This window comes from Gekko japonicus, unplaced genomic scaffold (genome assembly GCF_001447785.1).
Source record: "Gekko japonicus isolate JY-2015 unplaced genomic scaffold, Gekko_japonicus_V1.1 scaffold692, whole genome shotgun sequence".
Taxonomy (NCBI): Eukaryota; Metazoa; Chordata; class Lepidosauria; order Squamata; family Gekkonidae; genus Gekko; species Gekko japonicus.
The window spans coordinates 367,826-391,618 of NW_015169194.1; the positions used below are offsets into that span (position 1 = coordinate 367,826).

A 23,793-nucleotide genomic window follows, 5' to 3' on the forward strand; every position below is an offset into this window, starting at 1 on the left:
CGGGGGAGGTGTTAGCTGACGAATGGAATGTCCAGCTCGTAAGATCGGAAGCCTAGAAAGATCTCTTCGGCATCAAGAAGGCTGTTCCAGCCAGGCAGTGGCAGTGCGGCGTTGTGACTCAAAGCAGTCCTGGAGAAAAGCTGACGTCATCAAACCAAGCAGAGGGGAAAATGCCATCTGGAACATGTCTAGTCTACAGCTGAAACAAAATCCCCGTTGGCTGCGAACATGTGCGATTTAAAGATTTATATGTGTTGTCCTCCCTTACCCCTATGAATCATTGTTAGTCCCTTGTGAATGTGTATCTGTAAATCACTCAGAGCCAGCAGCTCTGCAGGATTGAGTGATTAATAAATTGAAAGATTATTATTATTAAAGGCCTGGATATAAAACAGATGCAAACTTTGAAACAGTTACCCAGAACTTAGCAATATTTCCCCTCTCTTTCTCACATATATTGAGTTCAGCTTTTCTACAGTGCAAGAGAACTTCAGTTTTAATTCAATATTTAGCGGCATATGTTCTGGAAAAGGCCTTCTGTATATCACTCTATGTTTCTGATTATTTGGATACTATCATATGGCAGTTCAGTTCTATTGGCAGAACATACCCTCCCTGCATCCTCCCTCTGGAAGCCCTTATAACAAGGCTCCAGAATGGTTTTGTGAGAAGGGGCAGCAGCTAGGGAAGAGGGTGTGTAGTTATCAGTCCCCACCCATCCTATTCAGTGAGATGTGGTTTCTGCTTATCCATCTTGAGTCTCAGCAAGAAGAGCAGGATATAAATAGCCAAATAAATAATGATAATAATTCTAGGCCACTGTTGGATTCAACCCCTTGTCTTGCAAGCTACCAGAAAGTATGCTCTAAACCACAGTTTAAGAGTTCCTGCTCTACAGAATTAAAAACCCTACAGAAAAGTATGAGAGATTGCTTCTGCAAGATACCATTCAAAGTAAAGCAGAACATAACTATTTGATATAGATTGGAATGTGGAAGTCAAAACTGGCAACTTAACAGTTTGTCTCGGAGGCAGCTAAAAAATAATTCATATTTTCCCAGCACTCCTTAGGGTGATCTACCTCCCCACCTGAGAAGTCTGAGATCTGAACACCAAATGTATCTATCAGCAATGTACATTTCTATGGTAAACTGAGGTACATGAGTGTCAGCCAATAAACAAGCTGAAGAAGAAATAATGTAACAAATTTTATTTTGAAAATACTATGCGTCAATGAGAACTTTGGTTTCTGAAAGTAAGAAAGCAATATGCAAAGGATCTAAGAAATAATTGACTTATTTTTATATACAGCCTTTTTGTATTTGTGTTTGATCTTTTCTTTAGCATAACATAAAATTCACATTTATGTAACTTCATCCTTAATACAAAATGAAATCCCTTTATCCAGTAATGAAAACCATGAAATGATCTGATAAGACACTTTACACATACATGTATGCATTTTCCAGTAAAACTGTGCAGACATCCAGCTATAGCCCTTGTCGCCAGGTTGGGACAGCCCTATAAAAATAAATTAGAGTGAGTATCTTGTAATGAAATGAAAAGATGTTTATATATTTTAATAGAATTCTTTACCTGTGTGGAATATGCATAAGTGGCTCTGCACCCACTGGTCCAATCTCTTTCGTTCGTTCCTCCCAAACTTTTGTAGGTTTGTACAGCCTACATGGGTCTCGAGATACATTCATTTCAACCTATTTGAAATTAATGTTTTAAATCAGAAAATGTAACTGTGAATATCAGTTTGGTATCTCACCTGAAAGATTCTGAGTAGACGGGCCTAGGATAGCATTGTTTTGTTCTAGAAGTGAAAAATGTAGCCATCAGTTTGTCATGCTTTTGACTTTTTCATACTTGAGCAGAGATGTACAGCTTCCAGTTTTTTTAAAAAAACCATGGAACACAAGTTTTCATCTTTCTGGGGGGGAAATTTCTATGGTAGTAACTCACAGTGCCATCCTAAGAACACAATCCTGGGAACAAATTCCACTAAATAAAATGGGACTTACTTCAAGAAGACAGGCTTAAGATGCTTCCTAAGCCATCTATAGTACTTAACAAGTGGGGGCCTGCGATAATCACAGAGGGTCCTGTCCCATCCCCCCCCCCACATTGCTGAGCCAGCACAGCTCCAGGCCTCAGCACCCACCTTTGAGCACATCCACTGTTGGGCCCACCATGGCTCCCATTGCCCACCGCTGGGCTTAGAACCACCAGCTCCCCAGAATCAAGGTAAGTGTGTTTGGGGGGATTTAACCCCCTCCAATGCATTTTCTTTAAGATTTCAGATTTTTCTGCAAACCCAGGGGGTCCCCCAAGTACATGTTCAATCAAAATAAAGGGCACTGTGTGCTGCACCTCTGGCAGTAGGATTTAACCTACAAACTTTTCCTCACTGTCCCCAGCATGCCAAACACTGAGCCTCATGAGGCAGGAGCCAGTAATGTCACATTGAATATCATTAGTAATGGTAGTATTTTCCTACTAAGAAATGTATCATACAGCATTTGTTAATGTGTGTGGACAAAGATAGGTGACTTCGAAAAAACAGTATTCACTATGCATAAATGTTTTTTTAAAACATGGAATGAACTGTGCGCCTAAACATACAAAGTTACTAAACTGTTGGTACATGATTGACTCCCATTCTGAGCTCACATATGCAATAGTTATGAGAAGTAGGCAGACACAAAAGCATTATATGGGCTAGCTAATGACCCTGAGATCTCAACCTTAAGACTGTGCCCCAAAACTTGAGTATCAGGGCCAAAGAATGAGACCTAGCAATCAGTGTGTAATACCTGCTTAGAAAAAAAGGCTGAGGGAAAATGTATGACTATTAAGGGTGTACAATTTCTCTCCCCCCCCCCTTTTTTGGGGTTCAGGTCTATTGGACCCAAAAAAAATTCAGGGTTTCCGAAAAATCCCAGATCCCAATACCAGAAAAGTATTCAAACGTGGGATTTTTCTGAAGTCCCATATTTTTTCAGGTCCAATAGACACAATAGACACAAGAGGAAAAAAACAGGGAGGAAAAAACAGGAGCAACATAGCCACAAAACACAGCTGAGCTGCAGGGAGGAAGCAACTCCCCACCTCTCAGCTGTTTCCCCCAATTTCTTTCTGTAGTCCCTTTAAACCAGCCTGGTTTAAAGGGACTGCAGAGAAGGGGCGGGAGGAAAGAGCTAGGAGGCAGGGAACAGTCTCCCAGCTTCTCAGCTGTTTTCCCGATCTTCCCAGTTCCCAAAAATAATCTGGGATTTTTTTTCAGTTTTCCAAAAAATCCCTGATACTTTTAGAATGCCAAAATATACCAGGAAAATACAGATAAGGTATTTTTCAGGTATACTTTCAGCTCAGGAAGATCTGAATGCACACCTGTAATGTCTGTCCTTTAAAAAAATGGTAGTGGTGGAAAATGCCATCAAGTCAGAGTGAGAGATGTTCGCAGGTGGTTAAGCATCAGGACTGGGTCAGAAATACCCCATACTGTGAACCTGGTCCCTTTAAAGAACGTAGTTGTCTCATATTTTCTCAAGGAAATGTTCCCAAGCTAGATCGCATCTTCTCTTTAAAATGAAATATAACGGCAGGAATCTTATGCACAGTTCAGGGTGCCTTACTGAGAAATCATGCATAGGATTGGGCTGCATGACAAATTAGTGTTACCTTTTCTCTCAACTTGGACAATCTTTTTTCTTTTTCCATCTTTTCTTCTTCCTTCATCTGTTTTTCTAGAATCTTAAGCTCAAGTTTATGCAGATCCTTGAAAAAATACAACAAAAGAAACATTTATTTCTAACAATAAAAAGAATCCTCTATATTTAATGGTATAATGGGTGGCTTTTTTATAATCTATTAATATTAAAAAGAAAAGAAAAAGGAAATTATATACATAACCATAAACAGACTTCTCAACACATCGCAATGATTATACAGATTGGTTAATTATAAATTTCTACCATTCTATCTAACCATTCTAACTAACATCACATATTACGTATCTCAAGTTATTCTTTAAATGTTCCCACAAAGTAATTCATTAACCGTCATACCAACTTTACTGCTAACAAATCTTCCTATCTATAAAGCCAAAAAAGTTACTTAAGTAATCATAATCCTATTATCTATTTAGATCATTTAATGACAAATACTTTGAGTTCATTCATATTTTAGGTTATACATTATCTGGGTCTACAATGAATAACCATATAGAAGGTCACATAGAAAATCTAAATTCATTTCTCAATATCTGTAGTACTTGTTATTCCAATATCAATGTCAATTACTGTAACAACATATATTTAAAATAACTAAATTTCAAAAAATACTAATAAACTTATCTACCAACAAATCCCTATTCCTTTGATAAATGTATGGTAAAGAAACAAGGGAGGGGAGTATAACATAAATTTAGGATTTTTTGTAATAATAACAGTACAATCCATTTCTTTCTTTCAACACTCATATGTACTAATTAAGGAAATATACTATATTAACAAACATTTTTAATTACATATTTTTCCTAATTGAAACCCCAATACATTTAGAACTTTATATATCAACATCAACTCAAATAATAATAAGACAAATATAAAGAAAAACAAGTCCAGCACAGATTTGGGACTACAGCCTACAATAATGTGTAATTACCCCTTCACCTATTTTAAAATTTGTCTAACAATGACTCTTGTTCTCTCTATTCTACTAAAAGACTTTTCATTCTAGTAGTATTACATTCCATTTCCATCTCATACAAGCCATTTATATCAAATAAATATACTACAATACTGAACATAATTTTGAATCATTTCCCCCCCATCTCTCTAGTGTTTCTTTATTTTTTTCAATCTCCTCTAAATGTTGTTGGTTTTTGTAATCCTGAAATATTCTTCCGTGTTTCCTTAAGTTACACAACAATCTTTTGAAAGCCGTATGATTTTTTCCACAAGCCCTTAGATCTTTTTCTCTTGCCTTCTTCCTCTTTTTTTCCCCTGAGGGTCTTTAAGACTGGTCTTTTCACAGCTTCAAGTTCCACCTTTATTGACTCTTTCAGATAGCATTTAGTGGTCTCAGCCACCTGAGTCTCGTTTTCTATAATCAATAATCCAACTTCATATGGCTCTCTCTCCTGATCACAGTCCCGAGCTTTGCCCAGACTTTGCTGTGCTTGCAGCTGATCTCCATTTTCCTTCGCTTCCCAACAACAGCTCTGGTAATTTTCAGCAAAATTCTCGAAGGCTAACTTAACAGCTTGCCCAATTTCTGTTGTCAAAATTTCTTTGAATTGGTCCCATGTAAGGTCTCCAACTTTTGTATTCTGGTCTATCTCCTCGTTATTCTGATCAGATTCCTCATTATCATATGCCGACTCCATTTTCTCAGTCAGACAAACATAGTTTACAATTACAGTTGAGAGTGACAGTTAGTTCAGTTAAGTCAGTTAAGCAGAAGGCTCTTCCGCATTGTCATTTTTGTCACTCGTTTGTCCCTATAGATTCAAGGTTCCCCCCCCCCAATGTATTTTGCTCCCTCTAGTAGTCCCAGAGGGAGCAAAACACATGTGGAAAAGGGAAGGGGGGACCCAAAGCAATATGGACAAACAAGTGACAAAAATAACAATGCAGAAGAGCTCAGAGTCAAAAATACAGAGAGGATCCTGAATGAAGGAAGTGGGACAAGTAGTCCTTCCCTAAAAAAAATAACTCCTAGTAAAAGGTGGTGATCTATATCAAGTGTTTTAAGAAGGAAAATTGGAACTTGTGTGAATGTTCCTCCCTTCACAGACTTTAGTAATATCAGGACAAAGAAGCTTATGCCTGTTTATTTAAGCATTTACTGACAAGAGTTCTCTATCCACAATTTTAAAGATATGACTATATAACAAAACAGGTACTTTATTGTGGCAAACTATTGTTTATAATTATACAAAGTTACCTCATTCCTGTTGCCTGTTTACTTGCCAAGTTTAAACCTGATACCTACCTGATCAATCCCCACAAAAGTGAAATAAATCAAGGAGGGTGGGCATTCCTAGCTCTGTAGGCACTAGGCTTTGAGATCATTGCAAGCAGCCCACCTGGCACCCGTAGCAACAGCATTTTCCCTCCTGGTAGACAATTCCCTGGAGGACCAGTGGGAGGGCTTATGCTCAGAATGGCCACAACACCAACCAGCTCCCAACAGCGCTCTTTATACACTGCTTTGTTTAGTTCCATTCCCTGATTTGCATACCCAAATATTCCCTGGGTTGCTGGGATCCAGACAGCCCTTGCAGGATCCCTAGAGAGGAGATGGGGTACCTGTTGGGGCCAAAAGCTGGGAAAGATCAGCCGTGAAGTGTGGACTTTGTTCTCTTCTGTACATGAACAGGTAAGCAAGCCACCCTTTTCCCCACCCCTGTTGCTCGCCCAGTGGTGCTCAGTGCCCCCCTCTGTGTTTTCCATGCCACGAAGCAGCATCTGCGCTTGTTTTAAGTCTGCACAGCAAAGAGTTTGTCAAACAGTATCCCATACTGCACACCCTACCTCATGAGTTGTGGGGCGACCTGCAGGAAGTATTTGTAGGGCGGGGAGCGACCATGATTGGGTGCTAGGGAGGGGTGCAGCTGGCATGGGGAAGGGTGCTGATTGGGTACACTCTTAATCAGTATCCTGAGTTTCCTGGGTTCCCATGGGCATGGCCACAGCAGTATGTTTGTGAGGGGTGGATTTTGACTTAACATGGGAGCCAATGGGGTATGCCAGCATTTTTTACCAGAGCAACTTTGTACCTGTTCAGGGGGACATTCCCACACTGGAAGTTCTTAGGGAGCCACCTAATGCCACCACACACCCCAGCACACCCACTGAACCACCAGGACAGGAGGTTGCACCAGAGGTCTGCCAGCGCGCTGCCGTGTCTTGGCTGTGCTGGTGGTAGTGAGCGAAGCAGTGACACTAGTGGCCTGCACCAGCATTAAATGACCCTTATACAGGGGTTACATTGGCGTTTGGGTCATCGGCTCCCTGTGGCGATTCCACCATCCCCCCCTCAGAACTGCGCTGCAAAAGTGATGAATTCCAGTCATGCAGAAACAGATTATCCTTGTAGCCCTGTACTGTCAGAGGAGACTATTGGGCCAGAAGGCAATTGATTGCAGACGTGTTAGATTAAAAAAAATTTTTTTTTTCATGCTTTGCCAGGCACTTGATCAAAAAAAAAAAATTAATTGATGCCTTTGAAGGAAGAAGTATGTCTGAAAAAAGTCCCCCCAAACAGCCCTCAGGATCCTCAGACCTGTTCAGATACTGCAGAGCTTGCCTATACAACTCTGAGATCCAACCTCTACAGCACCATCCTTTTTTACGTCCACAGCAGGAGCTAGAGAGCAAGTCAAGAAAAAAGCTGTCACTGCACCCCTATTGACACTTGTGCCATGAGCAGCAAAACAGTTCAGAGAATTGCTGCTCTACTACATCAATGGGTACAGTACATCCCGCTTTCTTCACAGAATTGTGAATGCATGGGGTGGCATTTTTAATGATATCCAGTTGTAATGATTTCATATTTTGGTGTGTATGTTTCTTTAAATGTTTAATGTGACTGCACTAATATAAGGAGAGTGATAGAGGGAGATAAGTGTGATGTAATTGGCTAATGACTGAGAGTGTGGGAGGAGAGATGTCTCTGAGGTGATTCAGTGTTCACGAAGAGACGAGTGTGGAGTGTGTGAGAGTCTGTATGGCAGAGGAAGCAGTTGGAGTTTAGTTAGCCTGTGTGGCTATATGAGAGAGAGAGTTCAGCCTGTGTGGCTAAATGAGCAAGAGAGTTCAGCCTGTGTAGCTATGAGCAAGATAGTTCAGCCTGTGTGGCTATATATATGAGAGAGAGTTTAGACTGAGTATCTAAACTTGTCAGAGTGTTGGTGTATGAGAGACTGTGTGTGACGCCAAGCCTTGTCAGTTGTGTTTTCTTTCTTCAACAACGGTTTCAAATTACCCAGAAACCTATTTTGTTCTTTTATAAACAAATCCTTATTTGTTTAAACTTATCCCAGCAATCAGAACAGCCCTTCCTCAGGGCCACATAGTCCTCTGAAGCGCCCAGAGACTGGATCATTCTACCAAAATAGAGAGATTTGGAATTTTTAGTTCCTGGTGGCAGCAGAAATCTACTAAGTTCATGTACACAGAGTGTGAATTAAAGGAGAAAGTCTCCCCAATAAGCGAGGACGCCACATCAGTATTTCATATAGACAGTTAATTGTTATTAATTGTTATTAAATGCCTATTAGTTCTGTGGCATCACACAGATAGAATATAAAGCACATCTGGGCAAATTAAAAGAGAGGAGGGTAGCGAGTCAGCTACAGAGCTTTTTGGATGACGCTTCCATTTTAGACCCCTTCCAGTCCGGCTTTCGCCCTGGTCATGGGACAGAGACAGCAGTGGTTGCCCTCACGGACAACCTTCGTAGGCATCTGGATCGAGGCGTATCGGTGGTGTTGATGCTGTTGTATCTGTCGGCGGTGTTCGACACAGTCAACCATCAGTTACTGGTCCGCCGCCTCGCTGACATAGGAATCCGGGGACTTGCCTTACAATGGCTTGCTTCCTCTCTCCAAGGTCAGGGACAAAGGGTGGTGCTAGGGGAACAGCAGTCCAAGAGGCACCCACTGGATTGTGGAGTGCCTCAAGGGGCAGTGCTTTCCCCAATGTTATCTAACATCTGTATGCGCCCCCTTGCCCAGATTGCCTGGAGGCAAGAGCTGGGGTGTCACCAGTATGCTGACGACACCCAGTTCTATCTGATGTTGGGTGGCCGGTCCAACTCCAGACCAGAAGACCTGGACTGGGCATTACAAGCCGTGGCTGGTTGGCTTAGGCTGAGTCAGCTGAAACTGAATCCAACTAAGTTGGAGGTCCTGTGCTTGAGTCGGGGCGGTTCGGGGGTGGGGATCCCACTCCTGACCTTCGACGGGGCGCCGCTGGTGCCAGCGTCAGAGGTTAGGAGTCTGGGAGTTCTCCTGGATGCCTCCCTAACAATGGAGGCCCAGGTAGCGGCCACTGCCAGGTCGGCCTTTTATCATCTTCGGCTGATCAGGCAGTTGGTTCCCTTCCTCAACCACGCTGACCTAGCAACAGTGATCCACGCTAAGGTCACCTCAAGACTAGACTACTGTAACGCTCTCTACATGGGGCTGCCCTTGACGCAGATTCGGAGGCTACAGCTAGTGCAGAATGCTGCAGCCAGGCTTTTGATGGGCCTCCCCAGGTGGGAGCACATCCAGCCTGTGCTGAGGACCCGACACTGGCTGCCAATAGCATACCGAATCCGCTTCAAGGTGCTGGTTCTTACCTGGGCCAAACATACCTGCGGGACCGCCTTTCCCCATATATACCTCAGAGAGCACTTTGGTTGGGGTCTCAAAACCGACTGGCCCTCCCTGGCCCTAAGGACGCCAGGCTCGCAACTACCAGGGTCAGGGCTTTCTCAGTGGCGGCCCCATCCTGGTGGAATGAGCTCCCAGAGGAGATCAGGGCCCCGCGGGACCTCTTATAGTTCCGCAGGGCCTGCAAGACGGAGCTCTTCCACCAGGCGTTCAGCTAGGGAGCCACCACTACTATAGTGCCCTGGCCTTTGGTCTTTAACAACTAGCCTGTGCTGTAGGAAGAGCTCGAGCAGATTGATTCTTAGAAGGTGCACCAAAATAAGCCATCTTGAATAACTATCTTCAGCACTTTATGAAACTGTTTTAATAATGGAATTGTTTTTATATGATTTTGTTTTAACTGCATTTATGCATTAATTGTGAGCCGCCCCGCATTGCAGGGAGGGTGGGGTACAAATGTGATTAATAAAATAATAAAAACTTATAGACACACAAATTACAAACAAGACTACTCACTCGCTCTTGAAACTTAAGAATTTCTTCTGCAGCAGTTCTTTTCCTCTCTTCCTTTTCAGCTTCCTCTCTTTTCTCTTTTTCAAGCCTTACAAGCTCTTCCTGTTCCTTTTTCTGCCTTCCATACTCTTCCAACAGCAACTTTATCTGGAACTGCCGTTCTCGTTCTCTCTGCAACTTCTTCTCCTTCTCTTCTTCTTCTTTGAGTCGAACAGCTTGCTTCATTGCGTGTTCTATTGCTTTTTGTCTTCTCCATCTTTCAAGGTCTTCCAAACGCTTCTTCCTTTCTTCTTCAGCCTTTTGCTTCTGAACTTTTTCCCACTGAAGATTTGAGGAGTGCACTTTTTCTGGGCTCTCTTTTGGGGCTAAGATTTTCTCTCTTTCCTGTTGTTTTTTCATCTTCCACTTTTTAATAGACTAGGATATAACAACAAAACTAAATTACATTTCATGTACTGTCATGCTAATTCTAATTTTCTGAAAGGATACTATCAGGACTGAAGAAACTATTTCAAATTCTTAGACCTCATCTTCAAGCTTTAAGGAATATAGGAAACCAGGCATTTAGATATTTGTATAGCCATAAATACAGATGATAGGTTGACAGAATTTCATTATTTTGTTTGCTAAGTTAACATCCCTGTGCTGCGTGTACCAAATGAAAGTAGTAGTTACCTACCAATATGTACGAGCACCTGCCACTTAAGAGCTTTTCAGTGATTGGTTACATAGTTGCAGTGCTCTTGTTTTGTTTTTAAACTGCTACAGTAGCATAAGTGGTATATGAAGCAAAACAATGCTTTCTATTTCATTAGCTTTAAAGAGCCGTCACTGCTTCCTTTTTGCAATTTGAGGCAAGGGAAGCACAATTTGTAGTAGGGAAGTTTTTTAGGAGAATGGCACCTAATTCTTCCCCTATACTGCAGTTTTCTCTTCTCTCTTCTACCAGCTGTTTTCCTCCACTGCAGGTTCTATAGCCTTATTATGTGTGCAAAGTGCCCTTCACCTGTCCAAAGCTTTGTTGTTGCAAACAACTCTATTCCTGCCCCTATTTGAACAGCAGAAGATAGAAGCCCAAATTTAAACATATGGAATTTAATCCCATCCTTAAACTGCAAGTCTAATACAGGCTTTTGTAAATTGCTCAGCATGGTGGACATTAACGTATGGCAAGTCTTTTATGGAGAAAAATGCAATGTGTCAGCTGACACAGTTTTCTCTGTATCAGCACAAATCTTATATATATATATTTGAGCTCACAGGTCTAACGTACAGATTGATCCTTTTAGATGTCAAATGGATCTTATTCCTAAAGTAAGGCAGCAGCTACAATATACAGACAAGCCTTTAATCCGCATGAAAATGTTCATGATCAGAACAACTTTACTACACAAAAACAATGCATATGCTTTGTATCATAAAATATGGTTTGGTTAAACATTTTTCTTCTTCAAAATGTTTGTTTCCATTGACAAAATAACCAACCTGCTCTATCAGTATGCCAGTACAAGGTAAGAAGGTTGTGTTTTGGTATGGCCCTTGTAGGACCATGTACCACTTCCCAGGTTCAGCTTGCCCAGATGCAAGTAAACACAGGTGGCCAGAAATAGTGGGATTTCAGCACTGATAAGCAACATCAGCTTCTGCACTGGCCTATAAAAGGGGCAGAATTATCTGGGAGACAGTAGAAACAGAGCAGTATTCACAGTGAGCTCCCTCCTAGCTAGGGAGGGAACCAAAGAATCATCAGTAACCATAGCGACAGCAGTCATTTCATCATTAGGCACCACGGTAAGCAGAAGAGGGTCAACAGAGGCAGAAGAAGCACAAATCAGTGAAGTAACTGCAGTAAGAATGGTAGCTACAACAGTGCAGCTGTACTCAACCAACACTTAGCAGCTTTACAGGAAATAGCAAACACTAAAGCCTCATGACCAGCTTTCCTGAAGGTACAGTTATGAAAGGGAGCAAGAAATGATATTTACCTGAGGCTAGACCTCTCAACCGAGGTGAACCCCAGGTGTACATAAAAACCAACAACACTAGTGATGAGACAAAAACCTTACTATCAAGTGGTGAGTGTTCAGGTTCCTGGGGAGCTGTACTTTCTGTGGGAACACAAATGGGGCAATGGACGGGGGGGGGGGTCCTCCACAGAACCCAACAATTAGCCCAAAGAAGGGGTCATCCATGATCTTGGTCACTGCAAGAGCCCAATAATATGCTCTCTTGTCAAAATGGTGCAGCAGTCTACAAGGTCTTGCTTATGGGCTAAAGTATAAAAGCCATTGCATTATAGCCAGTGAGATGAGAAAAAATGTAATCTTTCTGTATCATTTCTGACACATATTGCTTTTAAAAATGCAAATACAGTTCAGCAAAGTTCTTACCTCCTTTTTTCTTGCTTCTAAATTTAGAAATTCTTGATACCATTTCTCATGCTGCTGAATATCCTCTTTTTTCCTTTCAGGGAAATAATCATGGGCTTCCTCCATATACAATTGTTTTCCTTTATGTTTTGTCCACAATTTCAGAAAAACCTGATGATCATATTCATCCCACCCCCCATATTTTCCTCCTGTCTGCTGAAGAAACTTTTCAAGCTCTAGTACTTCATTGGGCAGATTATTTTGATTCTCTTTATCTACTGGAACTTTGCCTTGCCTGAAATTTTTTTCTGTTGCTGAAGTACCTAATGTCCACATTTCAATTTTTCTCTCCAAGGCATTAAGCTCATTAGTAGAAGTCTTCTCCTCCCTTATAAGCTCCTCATATCTGTAAAATAAAACAAAACAAAATAAACAAATAAACCATCCATTGATTAGCAAAATAACTATCTTATAGTCTTAGCAACTAGAGCCAAAATCTAAAGGAACACAGTTAATTCTGCAGTTTTGTCTTGTATTCCATAAAATGTAGCTTCTTGTGCTGCCTTTGAAACCAGGGGATTTGAAATAGCAGTTAGTAGCTGTTCAGTCAAAAATCCCAATGGGGTCACAAAGATTTCTGGGTGTATTTAACATACTTTGGGGCACTGCAAGCCTAAGCAAAGCTATACCCTTCAAAGTTCACTGTCTTCAATGTATTCAGAAGCGTATAACTGTACTTAGGATTGTACTGTAGATCCTGGCCAATAATCATTGCTTTTAAATGGTCATATACTGCTCTTATCTATAAAAATGCAAATAAATATATTTTACTGAAAATGTAGAAATTGAGAAACTTTAAAAGTCTAAGCTAAAAATCCTGAAATATGGAAACAAATCAAGTATTACATAGTTCTTCCAGGGTGCGTCACATATGTCATTCTTACAACATTCCTGTAGGTTATGTCAGATTTAGTGTTTTTGTACTGCAAATTACGGGCTGAGACAAAGAGCAGTCTTCCTGGCAGAGGTAACTGATGCACAGTTCTCCACAGGAAACCTAATCATTTTCAAAAGAGGGTGGTATAACGTCTAGAATTTAATTTGGTTTTTAAGAGACAACAAATACAAAACATTTAGACCTATTCCTATGGCCACATACACACTTTCTTCCATTAATCAAAAATATAAAACAAAATAGTAAAATCAAAGAGAAAAAATGAAAAACTACAAACTGATACGTTTTAACCACAGTCAGGTTTAGCACCAAGGGAGGCAGCATACATTTGTCGTTGTTCTTCTTTGAAGTTGTTTATTGCATTTTCAATCTCTTCCATAATTTCTTTGAGTCTGTCAACAACTGCAAGACAGAAGAAAAGTAACATTAATAACATACAGCAGTTCTCATGTAACATGCTAAAGAAAATGTAACTTTGATAATTCAGCTCAATTTAAAGAATAAAGAAATTCTAGGAAATATCTGCTCACACTAACATCCCACACTGTTCCTAATATCCTTCAATGAACATTAAAATCCCAACATCCAATGAACTCACACTCAGGACAGCTACATTGTCATCATCAACAGAAAACCTAGCATCAAGTTACAAAACTGTAGATGAAGTAACTCTTCCATGACAGCTAAAGTAGAATGAATACAAATTAGCAATCCTCATTAAAAATGACAGCTGGGCAACATCCTGAAGCTCAAAATTACATTCAGTGTGATCCTACACATACTTACTCAGAAATCATGATCAGTCTTCAATGTGATTTTCTCCCTGCTAAGTGGGCACACCCCTGATGTGAACACCCAGACTAGCCCAATCTTGTCAGATCTTGAAAGCTAAGCAGGATCGACCCTGGTTACTACATGGATGGGAGACCACCAAGGAAGTCCTAGTTTGCTTCCCAGAAGTAGGCAATGTCAAACCACCTTTGAATGCCTCTTGCCTTGAAAAACCCCATGAGGTCACCAGAAATCAGCTGTGACCTGACAGCAGGAAAAAAAGTAGTCACAGCACTGCAACATTTGGAGGTTCAGTTGGAGTTCACATCAATTTAAATCAGGGTCATCCAAGCCCACACTGAAAACTCTTTCAAATTTACATACTAGGAAAATGCCAATAACGCTTCTTTGCTAAGACAGACAAAGGTTAAATTGCAAAACCATTAAGACTTACATTCTGGGGTTGGTTTCGCATCTTTCAACTGCCGCTGAAGCCCCTTAACGTTATTATGAATTTTTGTCAGCTGCTGCTGGATTTTAGCTTCTATGGAAGAAAATGTGGTTTCATTTTAGCCATGTCATTATCACTTATATTTATTGCCTTTTATACTGTTTTTAGAAACCCTAAATTATCTAAGCCCTTTTCAAGTCTGATCACTTTGATTATCTGTTTCATACGACTTCACATACGACTTTATCATTGATAACAATTTCGGTTCACTTTCCACATAATAAGAGACATTTCTCCTTCCACCTTTTCCTGAGTCATTCTTATTTTATTGCATTTTACCTCAATTGTTAGCCTCTACAATATGGCATCTAAAATAGCTTAAAGCAATTAAAGCATACACATATGCAACTATCAATTAAAACATAACTTTAATTCAGTCTCAATCTATATATCTAATTCCGAAGTCGCCCCCTGGCGTGCGGATACTTATTTCCGCACATCGGGGGCACCTGGGGAGGAGGGAGATGTTTGTGCACATTTGGGGCAGTCCCCAAGTGTGCACAAAAAATCTGAAACCTTAAAAAAAATATTGGGGGGATACTTAAATCCCCCCAAAAGTATCAGAGCGTCCCCTGCAGCAGGGAACGCTCTGTGACCTGCCTCACTGCTTCGGAGGCGGCAGGGGGGAGGGAAACAGCCGCGAGGCACGAGTGGCAAGCAGCGAGGCACGAGCGGCAAGCAGCGAGGCACGAGCGGCAAGCAGCGAGGCACGAGCGGCAAGCAGCGAGGCACGAGCGGCAAGCCGCTCGGCCCTCGACGGGGGAGGAACCGGCGGGATGGGGGGAACTTACCTCCTCCTGCTGCTTCCTCCTCTGCCTCATGTGTGGAGGTCCCTCCCCCCCGCGAGTATCGCGGGTCCGCCCCTTGTCTTTATCTAATTTCAGATTTTGTATCCCACCTTTCTGCCCTTACAAGGGCCATCAAGATGGCTAACAATTTAAAGTATACATGGTAAAACTACATGATAAAACCATTAAAATCAATCACCTCCCAAAACATGCATCATTAAAACAATTACTTAAAAGTTAAGAAAACAGAATTAAAATACAAAACACACCAAAAAACAAGTACAACATTGGTTAGGAAGGAAGGATCATTGAGAAAATGCCACACAAAACAAAAAAGTCTACACACTAGCAGATGCTGGAAACAGAACGGGACAGACTAGTCTCCCTAGGGAGAAAGTTCCAGAGCTTTGATGCCATGACTGAGAAGGTCCTTTCCCGGGTTGCCACCCACCTTTGCTCAGAAGGCAGAGGAACATGAAGCAAGGCCACTGAGATTATTGTAATGGTTGGATGGGTTCATAAGGGATTAGGAAAATAGAGATTTATTTATTTTTTTAGGAAAACAGATTTTTTTAAAACAAACCTTTCAACCTTTCCAAAGGGATTAGGCAGTCCTTAAGATATGCTGGTCTCAAACCATATAGGGCTTTGAAGGTCAAGAGCAGTACCTTGAATTGTGCCTGGAAATAAACTGAAAGCCAATGCAGTTTGGCCAAGACTGGAGTGATATGTTCTCTACCATTCACTTCAGTCCACACGATAGAAAGATACCTGGCTGGAAGTAGGGAGCTCTCAGTTGAATCATGATGGAAGGATACCTGAGTGCTCCCTCTCAGGCCACAAGCCTCACTATTTTAAATTCCAGTAAAAATGTATACATGTCTGAAGCATCACTCTGTTACTACCACATCTCTTTTTCTCTCCCCTGCCCTGGCTTTTACTTTAACCCAGACAAGCAATTTTATATGCCATTTATATTTTACTTCTTTTAGCACAAATTTCTTTACTAGATTCAACAATTTTATTTTCTGCCAAAATGACAATTTAAGAGGGTTTTAGATCAAATCGAGCCCGAACTCTTCCTAAAAGCTAAGGTGACTAAACTGTGGCTTATCGTACTTTGGTCACATTATGAGAAGACAAACTCACTGGAAGAGACAATAAAGCTAGGAAAAGTTGAAGGCAGCAGGAAAAGAGGAAGACCCAACATGAAATGGACTGACTCAACAAAGGTAGCCATTGATTGCAAGGCTGTTAACAATATAGCGTTTTGCAGGTCATTAATTCATAGGTTCATCGTAAGTCAGAAGCCATTTGACAGCACTGCATGCACTCACACACACAGGTAGAGCTGCTCTTCCATTAGTATAAAAAGGGAAACCAATTTAAATAGTGTCTCAATGGGCACATCTAAATGCACATGGAGTTGATAAGGAACAATAATTTAGTATCAAGGTGTTATTGTCTAGAATATGGAGCAACTCCTGTGGAACAGCATTATGAAACTATTCATCATGCTGCCCAATCCTACGCTTATTTACATTTCCCTCCATTTTTAATATGACTTTGGCAGGATACATATGTATACACGTACACATTTAAATGACACCCATACTTTCAGTAGTCTCCCACAACTTTTGTGCAGTTATAGTGTTTAAACTCTTTCTGCATTTATAAGAATTTAATTATAAAAATGATAAATGAATAAATTGGAATAAAGGAATATTTTTACTTTCTTCTTTCCGGTTTTTAGTCAGTTTGTACTCCAGTTCTTCTAGCATGCCGTACTCCATTCTAAAGTCACTCTTCTTGTTGAAGAGAAGGCCATTTTTATCCTTTTCAATATTCATAAGTCTGGGAAAACACAGTTTGGGTTTTAAAAGTATATTTTACCAACCACATCCATCTATTTCATCTTTCTCCAAGGAACTCCACGTAGAACAAATGGTGTGTATCCCCCACATTTTATACTAATATTTGTTTATATCAATTAAATGGAAATGCCAGATTATTTTCAATTTTAATTCTTGTTAAAAGCTTATTTTTTACAAATATCATACATAATTCAGAAAATGAGCAAGAGAAGAAAGGGTAAAAAAACAACACCTAAAACTATATTTGTTCCATCTATACCTGATAACCACAGTACAGCCTTATTCAACATAAGGAAACGTGAGGAAAAATTACCAAGTAGTTGCAAGCCTTTAGACTCTATGGCAATACCATTTATAAACAGCTGCCAATCACTTAGCTAAGCACTTCTGAAAAGGCAGCTTTTCCACTATGACCACTTCTCAAATTCTAAGGTATCATGTCTGTATTGATGAAAGAACTCTTTTTCAATGAGTCACCAGTTCCATTCTAGCTGCAATAACAAGGGCCAGAATAAGGTTTTTGCTTTTGAGGCTGACCAAGTAAAAGGGGAAGTCGTGGAAGTAGTGACAGACTTCATGTTCCTGGGATTCCAGATCACCGCAGACTGTGACAGCAGCCATGAAATTAAAAGACGCCTGCTCCTTGGGAGGAAAGCGATGGCGAACCTAAACAGCATGATAAAAAGTAGAGACATCACCCTGTCAACAAAAGTCCGCATGGTCAAAGCAATGGTATTCCCAGTAGTCATGTATGGCTGCAAGAGTTGGACTATAAGGAAGGCCGAGCACCGAAGAATAGATTCTTTGGAACTATGGTGCTGGAGAAGACTCTCTTGGACTGCAAGAAGATCAAATCAGTCAATCCTAAAAGAAATCAACCCGGACTGTTCCCTGGAAGGCCAGATAATGAAACTGAAGCTCAAATACTTTGGCCACCAAATGAGAAGGGAGCACTCACTGGAGAAGACCCTGATGCTGGGAAAGATTGAAGGTCAAAGAAGACGGGGACGGCAAAGGATGAGATGGTTAGACAGTGTCATCGATGCAACGAACATGACATTGAGCAAATTTCAGAGGACGGCGGAAGACAGGAAGGCCTGGCGTGATCTGGTCCATGGGGTCGCGATGAGTCGGACTCGACTGTGCGACTGAACAACAACAAATGTTGTTCATAATGGTGTTTAGTCCATCGCATGCCTAGCAAATCCCTGTAGTGTTATAATGATCTGTCTACCAGATCCTCTGAATTCCAAGCTTTCATTCTTTAAAATGTGTCTAGCTCTTGTCATTCGAGAGATACACCTTTTCCCCTCTGCAACAAAGGGAGCTAGATACTTTTTTTTCATTTGAAAGCCAGGAATTCAGAGGATCTAATAGACCAGTCATTATAATTTTATACTGCTACAACAATATATCAATTACCATTTTTTTTAAAAAAAAGCCTCCTAGTGGTATGAGGGGGAAATGGGGCTTCCAACAGGGAAAATGCAGGGAAATCCTGTTGTTCCTGCACCTAGATTACAGGATGGGACCAAATGGCTCTTGCTAATGGCTGCATCCTAAGAGTAAGAACCATTTGGGTCATTCTCTAATCAAAGGGGCAGCAGCAACAGGGCTTACACAGAAAGCAAACAGCAGCTGTGACAGTAACTAATTCTGCTTGGTGCCCCTTGTGCCTACATATGCTTCTTTGCAACACACATCGAAAAATCACTGTTCATGTTTTTCTGTTAAAAGACTTTCCGTCAAGCACATCAAATAAAAACTCTTTCAATTAGTCTTAATATCAAACTTGAAAAATATGTTTAAGTACACCTATATTTTCTTGGGATGTGATATTTTAACTTATTCTAGTAACAAGCCAAAAACAAATGTGCCTTAAATAGCTCCATTTTAAACAGAATATCCATAAGACACCTCATACTTATGGCCAGTGCTCACAATACAGGCACCAAATGCAAGACACTACATTCCTCCTCCTGGCAACTGCGACAGCAAAGCAAGCCCCTCACATGCATCAGTTCATGAAATCTACCACAACATGAGGAAAAATACCTATACTTCTGAGGTAGCGATTAAGTGCACACCAATGGCTAACTTTAAGGACACATTCACAAGGGGGAAATCAAAAACATTTCAATAAGCAAACTAACATTTGGCAGCATGTGGCAGCTATGCTGTCTGTGCTGCTTTTCAGTCTACAATCCACAGACGATACTCTCTAGAATAATCCTAATCAATGGGAATATCATTTCAGAGTAAATGGAATGTTGGTTAAAATCTCTGTACATACAGGTTAGTTTGCTATGGTAGTATATTTTGAAAAGGTCTGATGTTAGTACCCACTATGTGATTATGTCCATCTAACAAACAAGGAGATATAAGGAGGCCTTCCTGAATGAACAATGCAAAGTAATAGATGAAAACAATAGAATGGGAAGGACTAGAGATCACTTCAAGAAAATTGGAGAAATCAAGGGAGCGTTCCATGCAAAGCTGGCCATGATAAAGGACAAAAATGGTAGGGACCTAACAGAAGCAGAAGAGATTAGGAAAAGATGGCAAGAATACACAAAAGAACTATACAAGAAAGACCTCGATGTCCTTGACAACCACGACGGTATAATCACTGACCTCGAGCCAGACATCCTGGAATGTGAAGTTAAATGGGCCTTAGAAAGCTTTACTAACAACAAAGCTAGTGGAGGTGATGATATTCCAGCTGAGCTATTCAACGTCTTAAAAGATGATGCTGTTAAAGTGCTGCACTCAATTTGCCAGCAAATTTGGAAAACGCAACAGTGGCCACAGGATTGGAAAAGGTATACATTCCAATCCCAAAGAAGGGCAATGCCAAGGAATGTTCAAACTATCGCACAATTGCACTCATCTCACACGCTAGCAAGGTCATGCTCAAGATCCTACAAGCTAGGGGTCAACAGTACGTGGATAGAGAACTGCCAGAAGTACAAGCTGGATTTCGAAGAGGTAGAGGAACGAGAGATCATATTGCCAACATTCGCTGGATTATGGAGAAAGCAAGAGAGTACCAGAAAAACATCTACTTCTGCTTCATTGACTATGCTAAAGCCTTTGACTGTGTGGATCACAACAAACTATGGCAGGTCCTTAAAGAGATGGGAGTACCAGACCACCTCACATGTCTCTTGAGAAACCTGTATAAGGGCCAAGAAGCGACAGTTAGAACCGGATATGGAACAACTGATTGGTTCAGCATAGGAAAAGGAGTACGACAAGGATGTATATTGTCACCTTGCTTATTTAATATATATGCAGAGTACATCATGCGAAATGCTGGCCTGGATGAATCACAAGCGGGAATTAAGATTGCTGGGGAAAAGATCAACAACCTCAGATATGCAGATGATACCACTCTAATGGCTGAAAGTGAAAAGGATCTAAAGAGCCTCTTGCTCAGAGTAAAAGAGGAGAGCGCAAAAGTGGGCTTGAAGCTCAACATCAAAAAAACTAAGATCATGGCATCCGGCCCCATCACTCCTTGGCAAATAGAAGGGGAAGTCGTGGAAGTAGTGACAGACTTCACGTTCCTGGGATCCCAGATCACCGCAGACTGTGACAGCAGCTATGAAATTAAAAGACGCCTGCTCCTTGGGAGGAAAGCGATGGCGAACCTAAACAGCATGATAAAAAGTAGAGACATCACCCTGCCAACAAAAGTCCGCATGGTCAAAACAATGGTATTCCCAGTAGTCATGTATGGCTGCGAGAGTTGGACTATAAGGAAGGCCGAGCGCTGAAAAATAGATTCTTTTGAACTATGGTGCTGGAGAAGACTCTTGAGAGTCCCTTGGGCAGCAAGAAGATCAAATCAGTCAATCCTAAAAGAAATCAACCCTGACTGTTCCCTGGAAAGGCCAGATAATGAAACTGAAGCTCAAATACTTTGGCCAACAAATGAGAAGATCCTGATGCTGGGAAAGATTGAAGGTCAAAGAAGACGGGGACGGCAAAGGATGAGATGGTCAGACAGTGTCATAGATGCAACGAACATGAAATTGAGCAAACTTCAGAGGACGGCGGAAGACAGTAAGGCCTGGGGTGATCTGGTCCATGGGGCCGTGAAGAGTTGGACTCGACTGTGCGACTGAACAACAAAAACAAAATTTAGGAGAGGCATCAAAATGGAGCAATTCTACTCCTTTTTCAGTGCATCATATTCAACAGAAATCTTATTATTTCTACACCATTTAACTATCAGGGTTAAACACCTATACTTTGTTTCATGTTTGTTTCAGTCCAGTTTGAGATTTCTGTTTGTTTTCAGATTTCTGTAGTCCCAAACCTATTGTACTTTTCATTGGATGGCCCATCCTGTTGAATGTGCTTGACTTATGCTATGTAATCGAACTTGAGACTCAGTGAGAAAGGTGTACTATAAATAATCTAAATAAATAAAAATAAATTTGTATCTCATATAGAAGTCAAAGTTATCCAAAGCAGACCTTTATGAAGACGAACTGTGAAGTTGAATAACTATCTACGCTTAACAAGAATGTCAATCCATATTTATTCTAAGGCACTTTCTCATCTCTGAAAAATATTTAACTTTTGTTACATTAAATAGTGTTCTCTACTAATTTGGAGCACCTACATTCATTACAAGATCTAAACTTACTGGATTTTTAGTTTTTCTCCTTCTCTTAAGAATTCCGCTTTCTTAATCTGTTCAGCTTTCCTCTGCCAGTTCCAAATATTTTGATCAGCACCTGGAGTACTGAAAGAGCTTTCATTCTACAAAGAACATAAGAACACTTACTTTAATCAGAAACAAAGTATTAATGCATACAGGGTAATCAAAATGGGGAAGAAGAACAGCTAAAAATTAATTTGCTCTTAAAATTATTCACATTTCACAACAATGTTGGTCAGTGTAATGACATCACACAAGCATAACAACAAAACATAGAAATGGATTCTATAGCAGTCACATGCTAAAGTGCCTGAACACAACTTACAAATACTTTCATCACTGTAACTTATCTCAAAGATGCTACAGCAACAGAGGAAAATTCATTTATGAGAAACTTGAAAATGAAGCAACTGAAAAATCCTGGGCAGCTATTCTGGGATCCAGAGGGCTCTGATGACACACAGACAGATCTGCAAAAAGTTATGCTGTGCTGTTCTCTTCATTGTGAGGTGGTTTGAGGCACAGTGCAAATATGGAAAGAGCTTTCTCTGCACGTATCTAAAGAATGCAGAAGTTTCTATGCATGAGACCGAACGTAAATCTGGAGAATGTCTCTCTAAACCCATGTAGATGATCACCTATATTCGGCTGTCGTAGACTGAAACGGGTTTGTGCACGGGCACACTTAATTTCGATGGGATTAAGCCTTCTCTCTCGCCCTCTCTCGCATTTTTTTTCTCTAACCTGAGCGTACCAAACGGTCTTGTCTTCACTGCTATATATACTTTTACCCAATTTCCAAGCCGTGTCCAGCATCGGATGCAGGCTGTAGCCTAAAGAAGCTCACGTCACAGTGGATCTCTTCTGTTTGGGCAGGAAGGAACACGTACATTCTTCCTCGAGGCGGATACACATTTTCTCCCGAAAGCTCTCAACCCAGTCGTGCCCCGCCCGACATGGGTTTCCGACACGCCTCTATCCGCCACGCAAAGAAAGTGCTCCAGAGGACCAACTGAAAATCCCCGAACACAAATAACATGGAGAAGGGAACTGAGGGAGGGGGAAAGTTACCTCCTGCTGCCTCGATCTCCTCGTAGCCACCCCTGTTGCTAGGGCGGCCATCTTGGAAGGCGACGCAATGGGCGGGTCGATGTTACCGGCGCAAGGCAGCCTTTCCAACGGTACGTCGAGCCGCCGGGCGTCAAGCAGGAGGCCGGTCACAGGCGGAGCTACTAGCTGCCCTCGCCTTCCTCTTCTGTCGAGCATCTGCACGTGGGTGTTTATTGTGTAGTGGGTTAGCCGCAACACGACGGAGTTCTTTGATTTCTACGAAAGCGTCTAGTGGATCTCGTTTGCTGCAAGCGGTTGTGTGCCCTTAAGGTGCTTGTTGCTTTTTCGTGCAACGTCCTCCTGCTTGCTTAACCAAAAGTAACCTCCACTGAATTCAAAGCTGCTCGACCTCTAGAGCAGTGGGCCATAACCGCCCTGGGAAAGGGCCCTGTCCTCTCCCGCCGCTGGTGGGGAGGAGCTCAGGGCAGCAGCCCACCAGGATTTTTCCTGGTAAAGAAAACCGCCTGTCTGCTCCTGGAGACAAGGTGATTTACAATAACTAAAACTGAACAACCTCAGGGATTGCGCTGGTTTGCCTACGTTTTACAACTTTTTTTAGATCCATCTCTTGCTTTTTATTTTCTCTCTTCCCCCATCCTACCTCTGAGGATCTCGAGGAGGCACACTGGACTTCCCCATCACCACCACCACCAATCCTGTGAGGTGGTCCAGGCTGAGTGACTGGCCTCGGGTGACCCAGACAGGGTCCTTGCTTGCTACAGAGGAGTGGGGGTCTGAACCTGCCTCTCCCGGATCTCCCCCTCCATTTCCCACAGAACCGGTGGGGCTGAGGGAGAGGCTGTTTCCAAACCCTCCAAGGGGTACAAGCCAGTTTG

General features: G+C 41.5%; 1 protein-coding gene across 1 annotated transcript; it reads right to left on the reverse strand.

Annotated features, from left to right (window-relative positions):
* Positions 1-1,316: 1,316 nt before the first annotated feature.
* CCDC112 (coiled-coil domain containing 112) lies at positions 1,317-22,980 on the reverse strand. The gene is made up of 9 exons (XM_015416299.1): positions 22,919-22,980; positions 17,034-17,155; positions 14,457-14,546; positions 13,558-13,633; positions 12,298-12,682; positions 9,911-10,324; positions 3,691-3,786; positions 1,597-1,715; positions 1,317-1,521 (listed from the first exon to the last, which is right to left on the reverse strand). Exons 2-9 carry the CDS (start codon positions 17,149-17,151, stop codon positions 1,491-1,493), a joined length of 1,329 nt encoding a protein of 442 aa, XP_015271785.1. The 5' UTR covers positions 17,152-17,155; positions 22,919-22,980; the 3' UTR covers positions 1,317-1,490.
* Positions 22,981-23,793: the final 813 nt, after the last annotated feature.

Bases quoted from the DNA above. Each gene is read 5' to 3' on its own strand.
- CCDC112 (XM_015416299.1), bottom strand. From the start codon at position 17,151: ATGAATATTGAAAAGGATAAAAATGGCCTTCTCTTCAACAAGAAGAGT. The intron at 12,683-13,557 runs GTATGCTGCCTC...TTTATTTTACAG, and splicing joins AAAGAAGAACAACGACAAAT to ATATGAGGAGCTTATAAGGG. The intron at 3,787-9,910 runs GTGAGTAGTCTT...TATTTTTTCAAG, and splicing joins TTCTTAAGTTTCAAGAGCGA to GATCTGCATAAACTTGAGCT.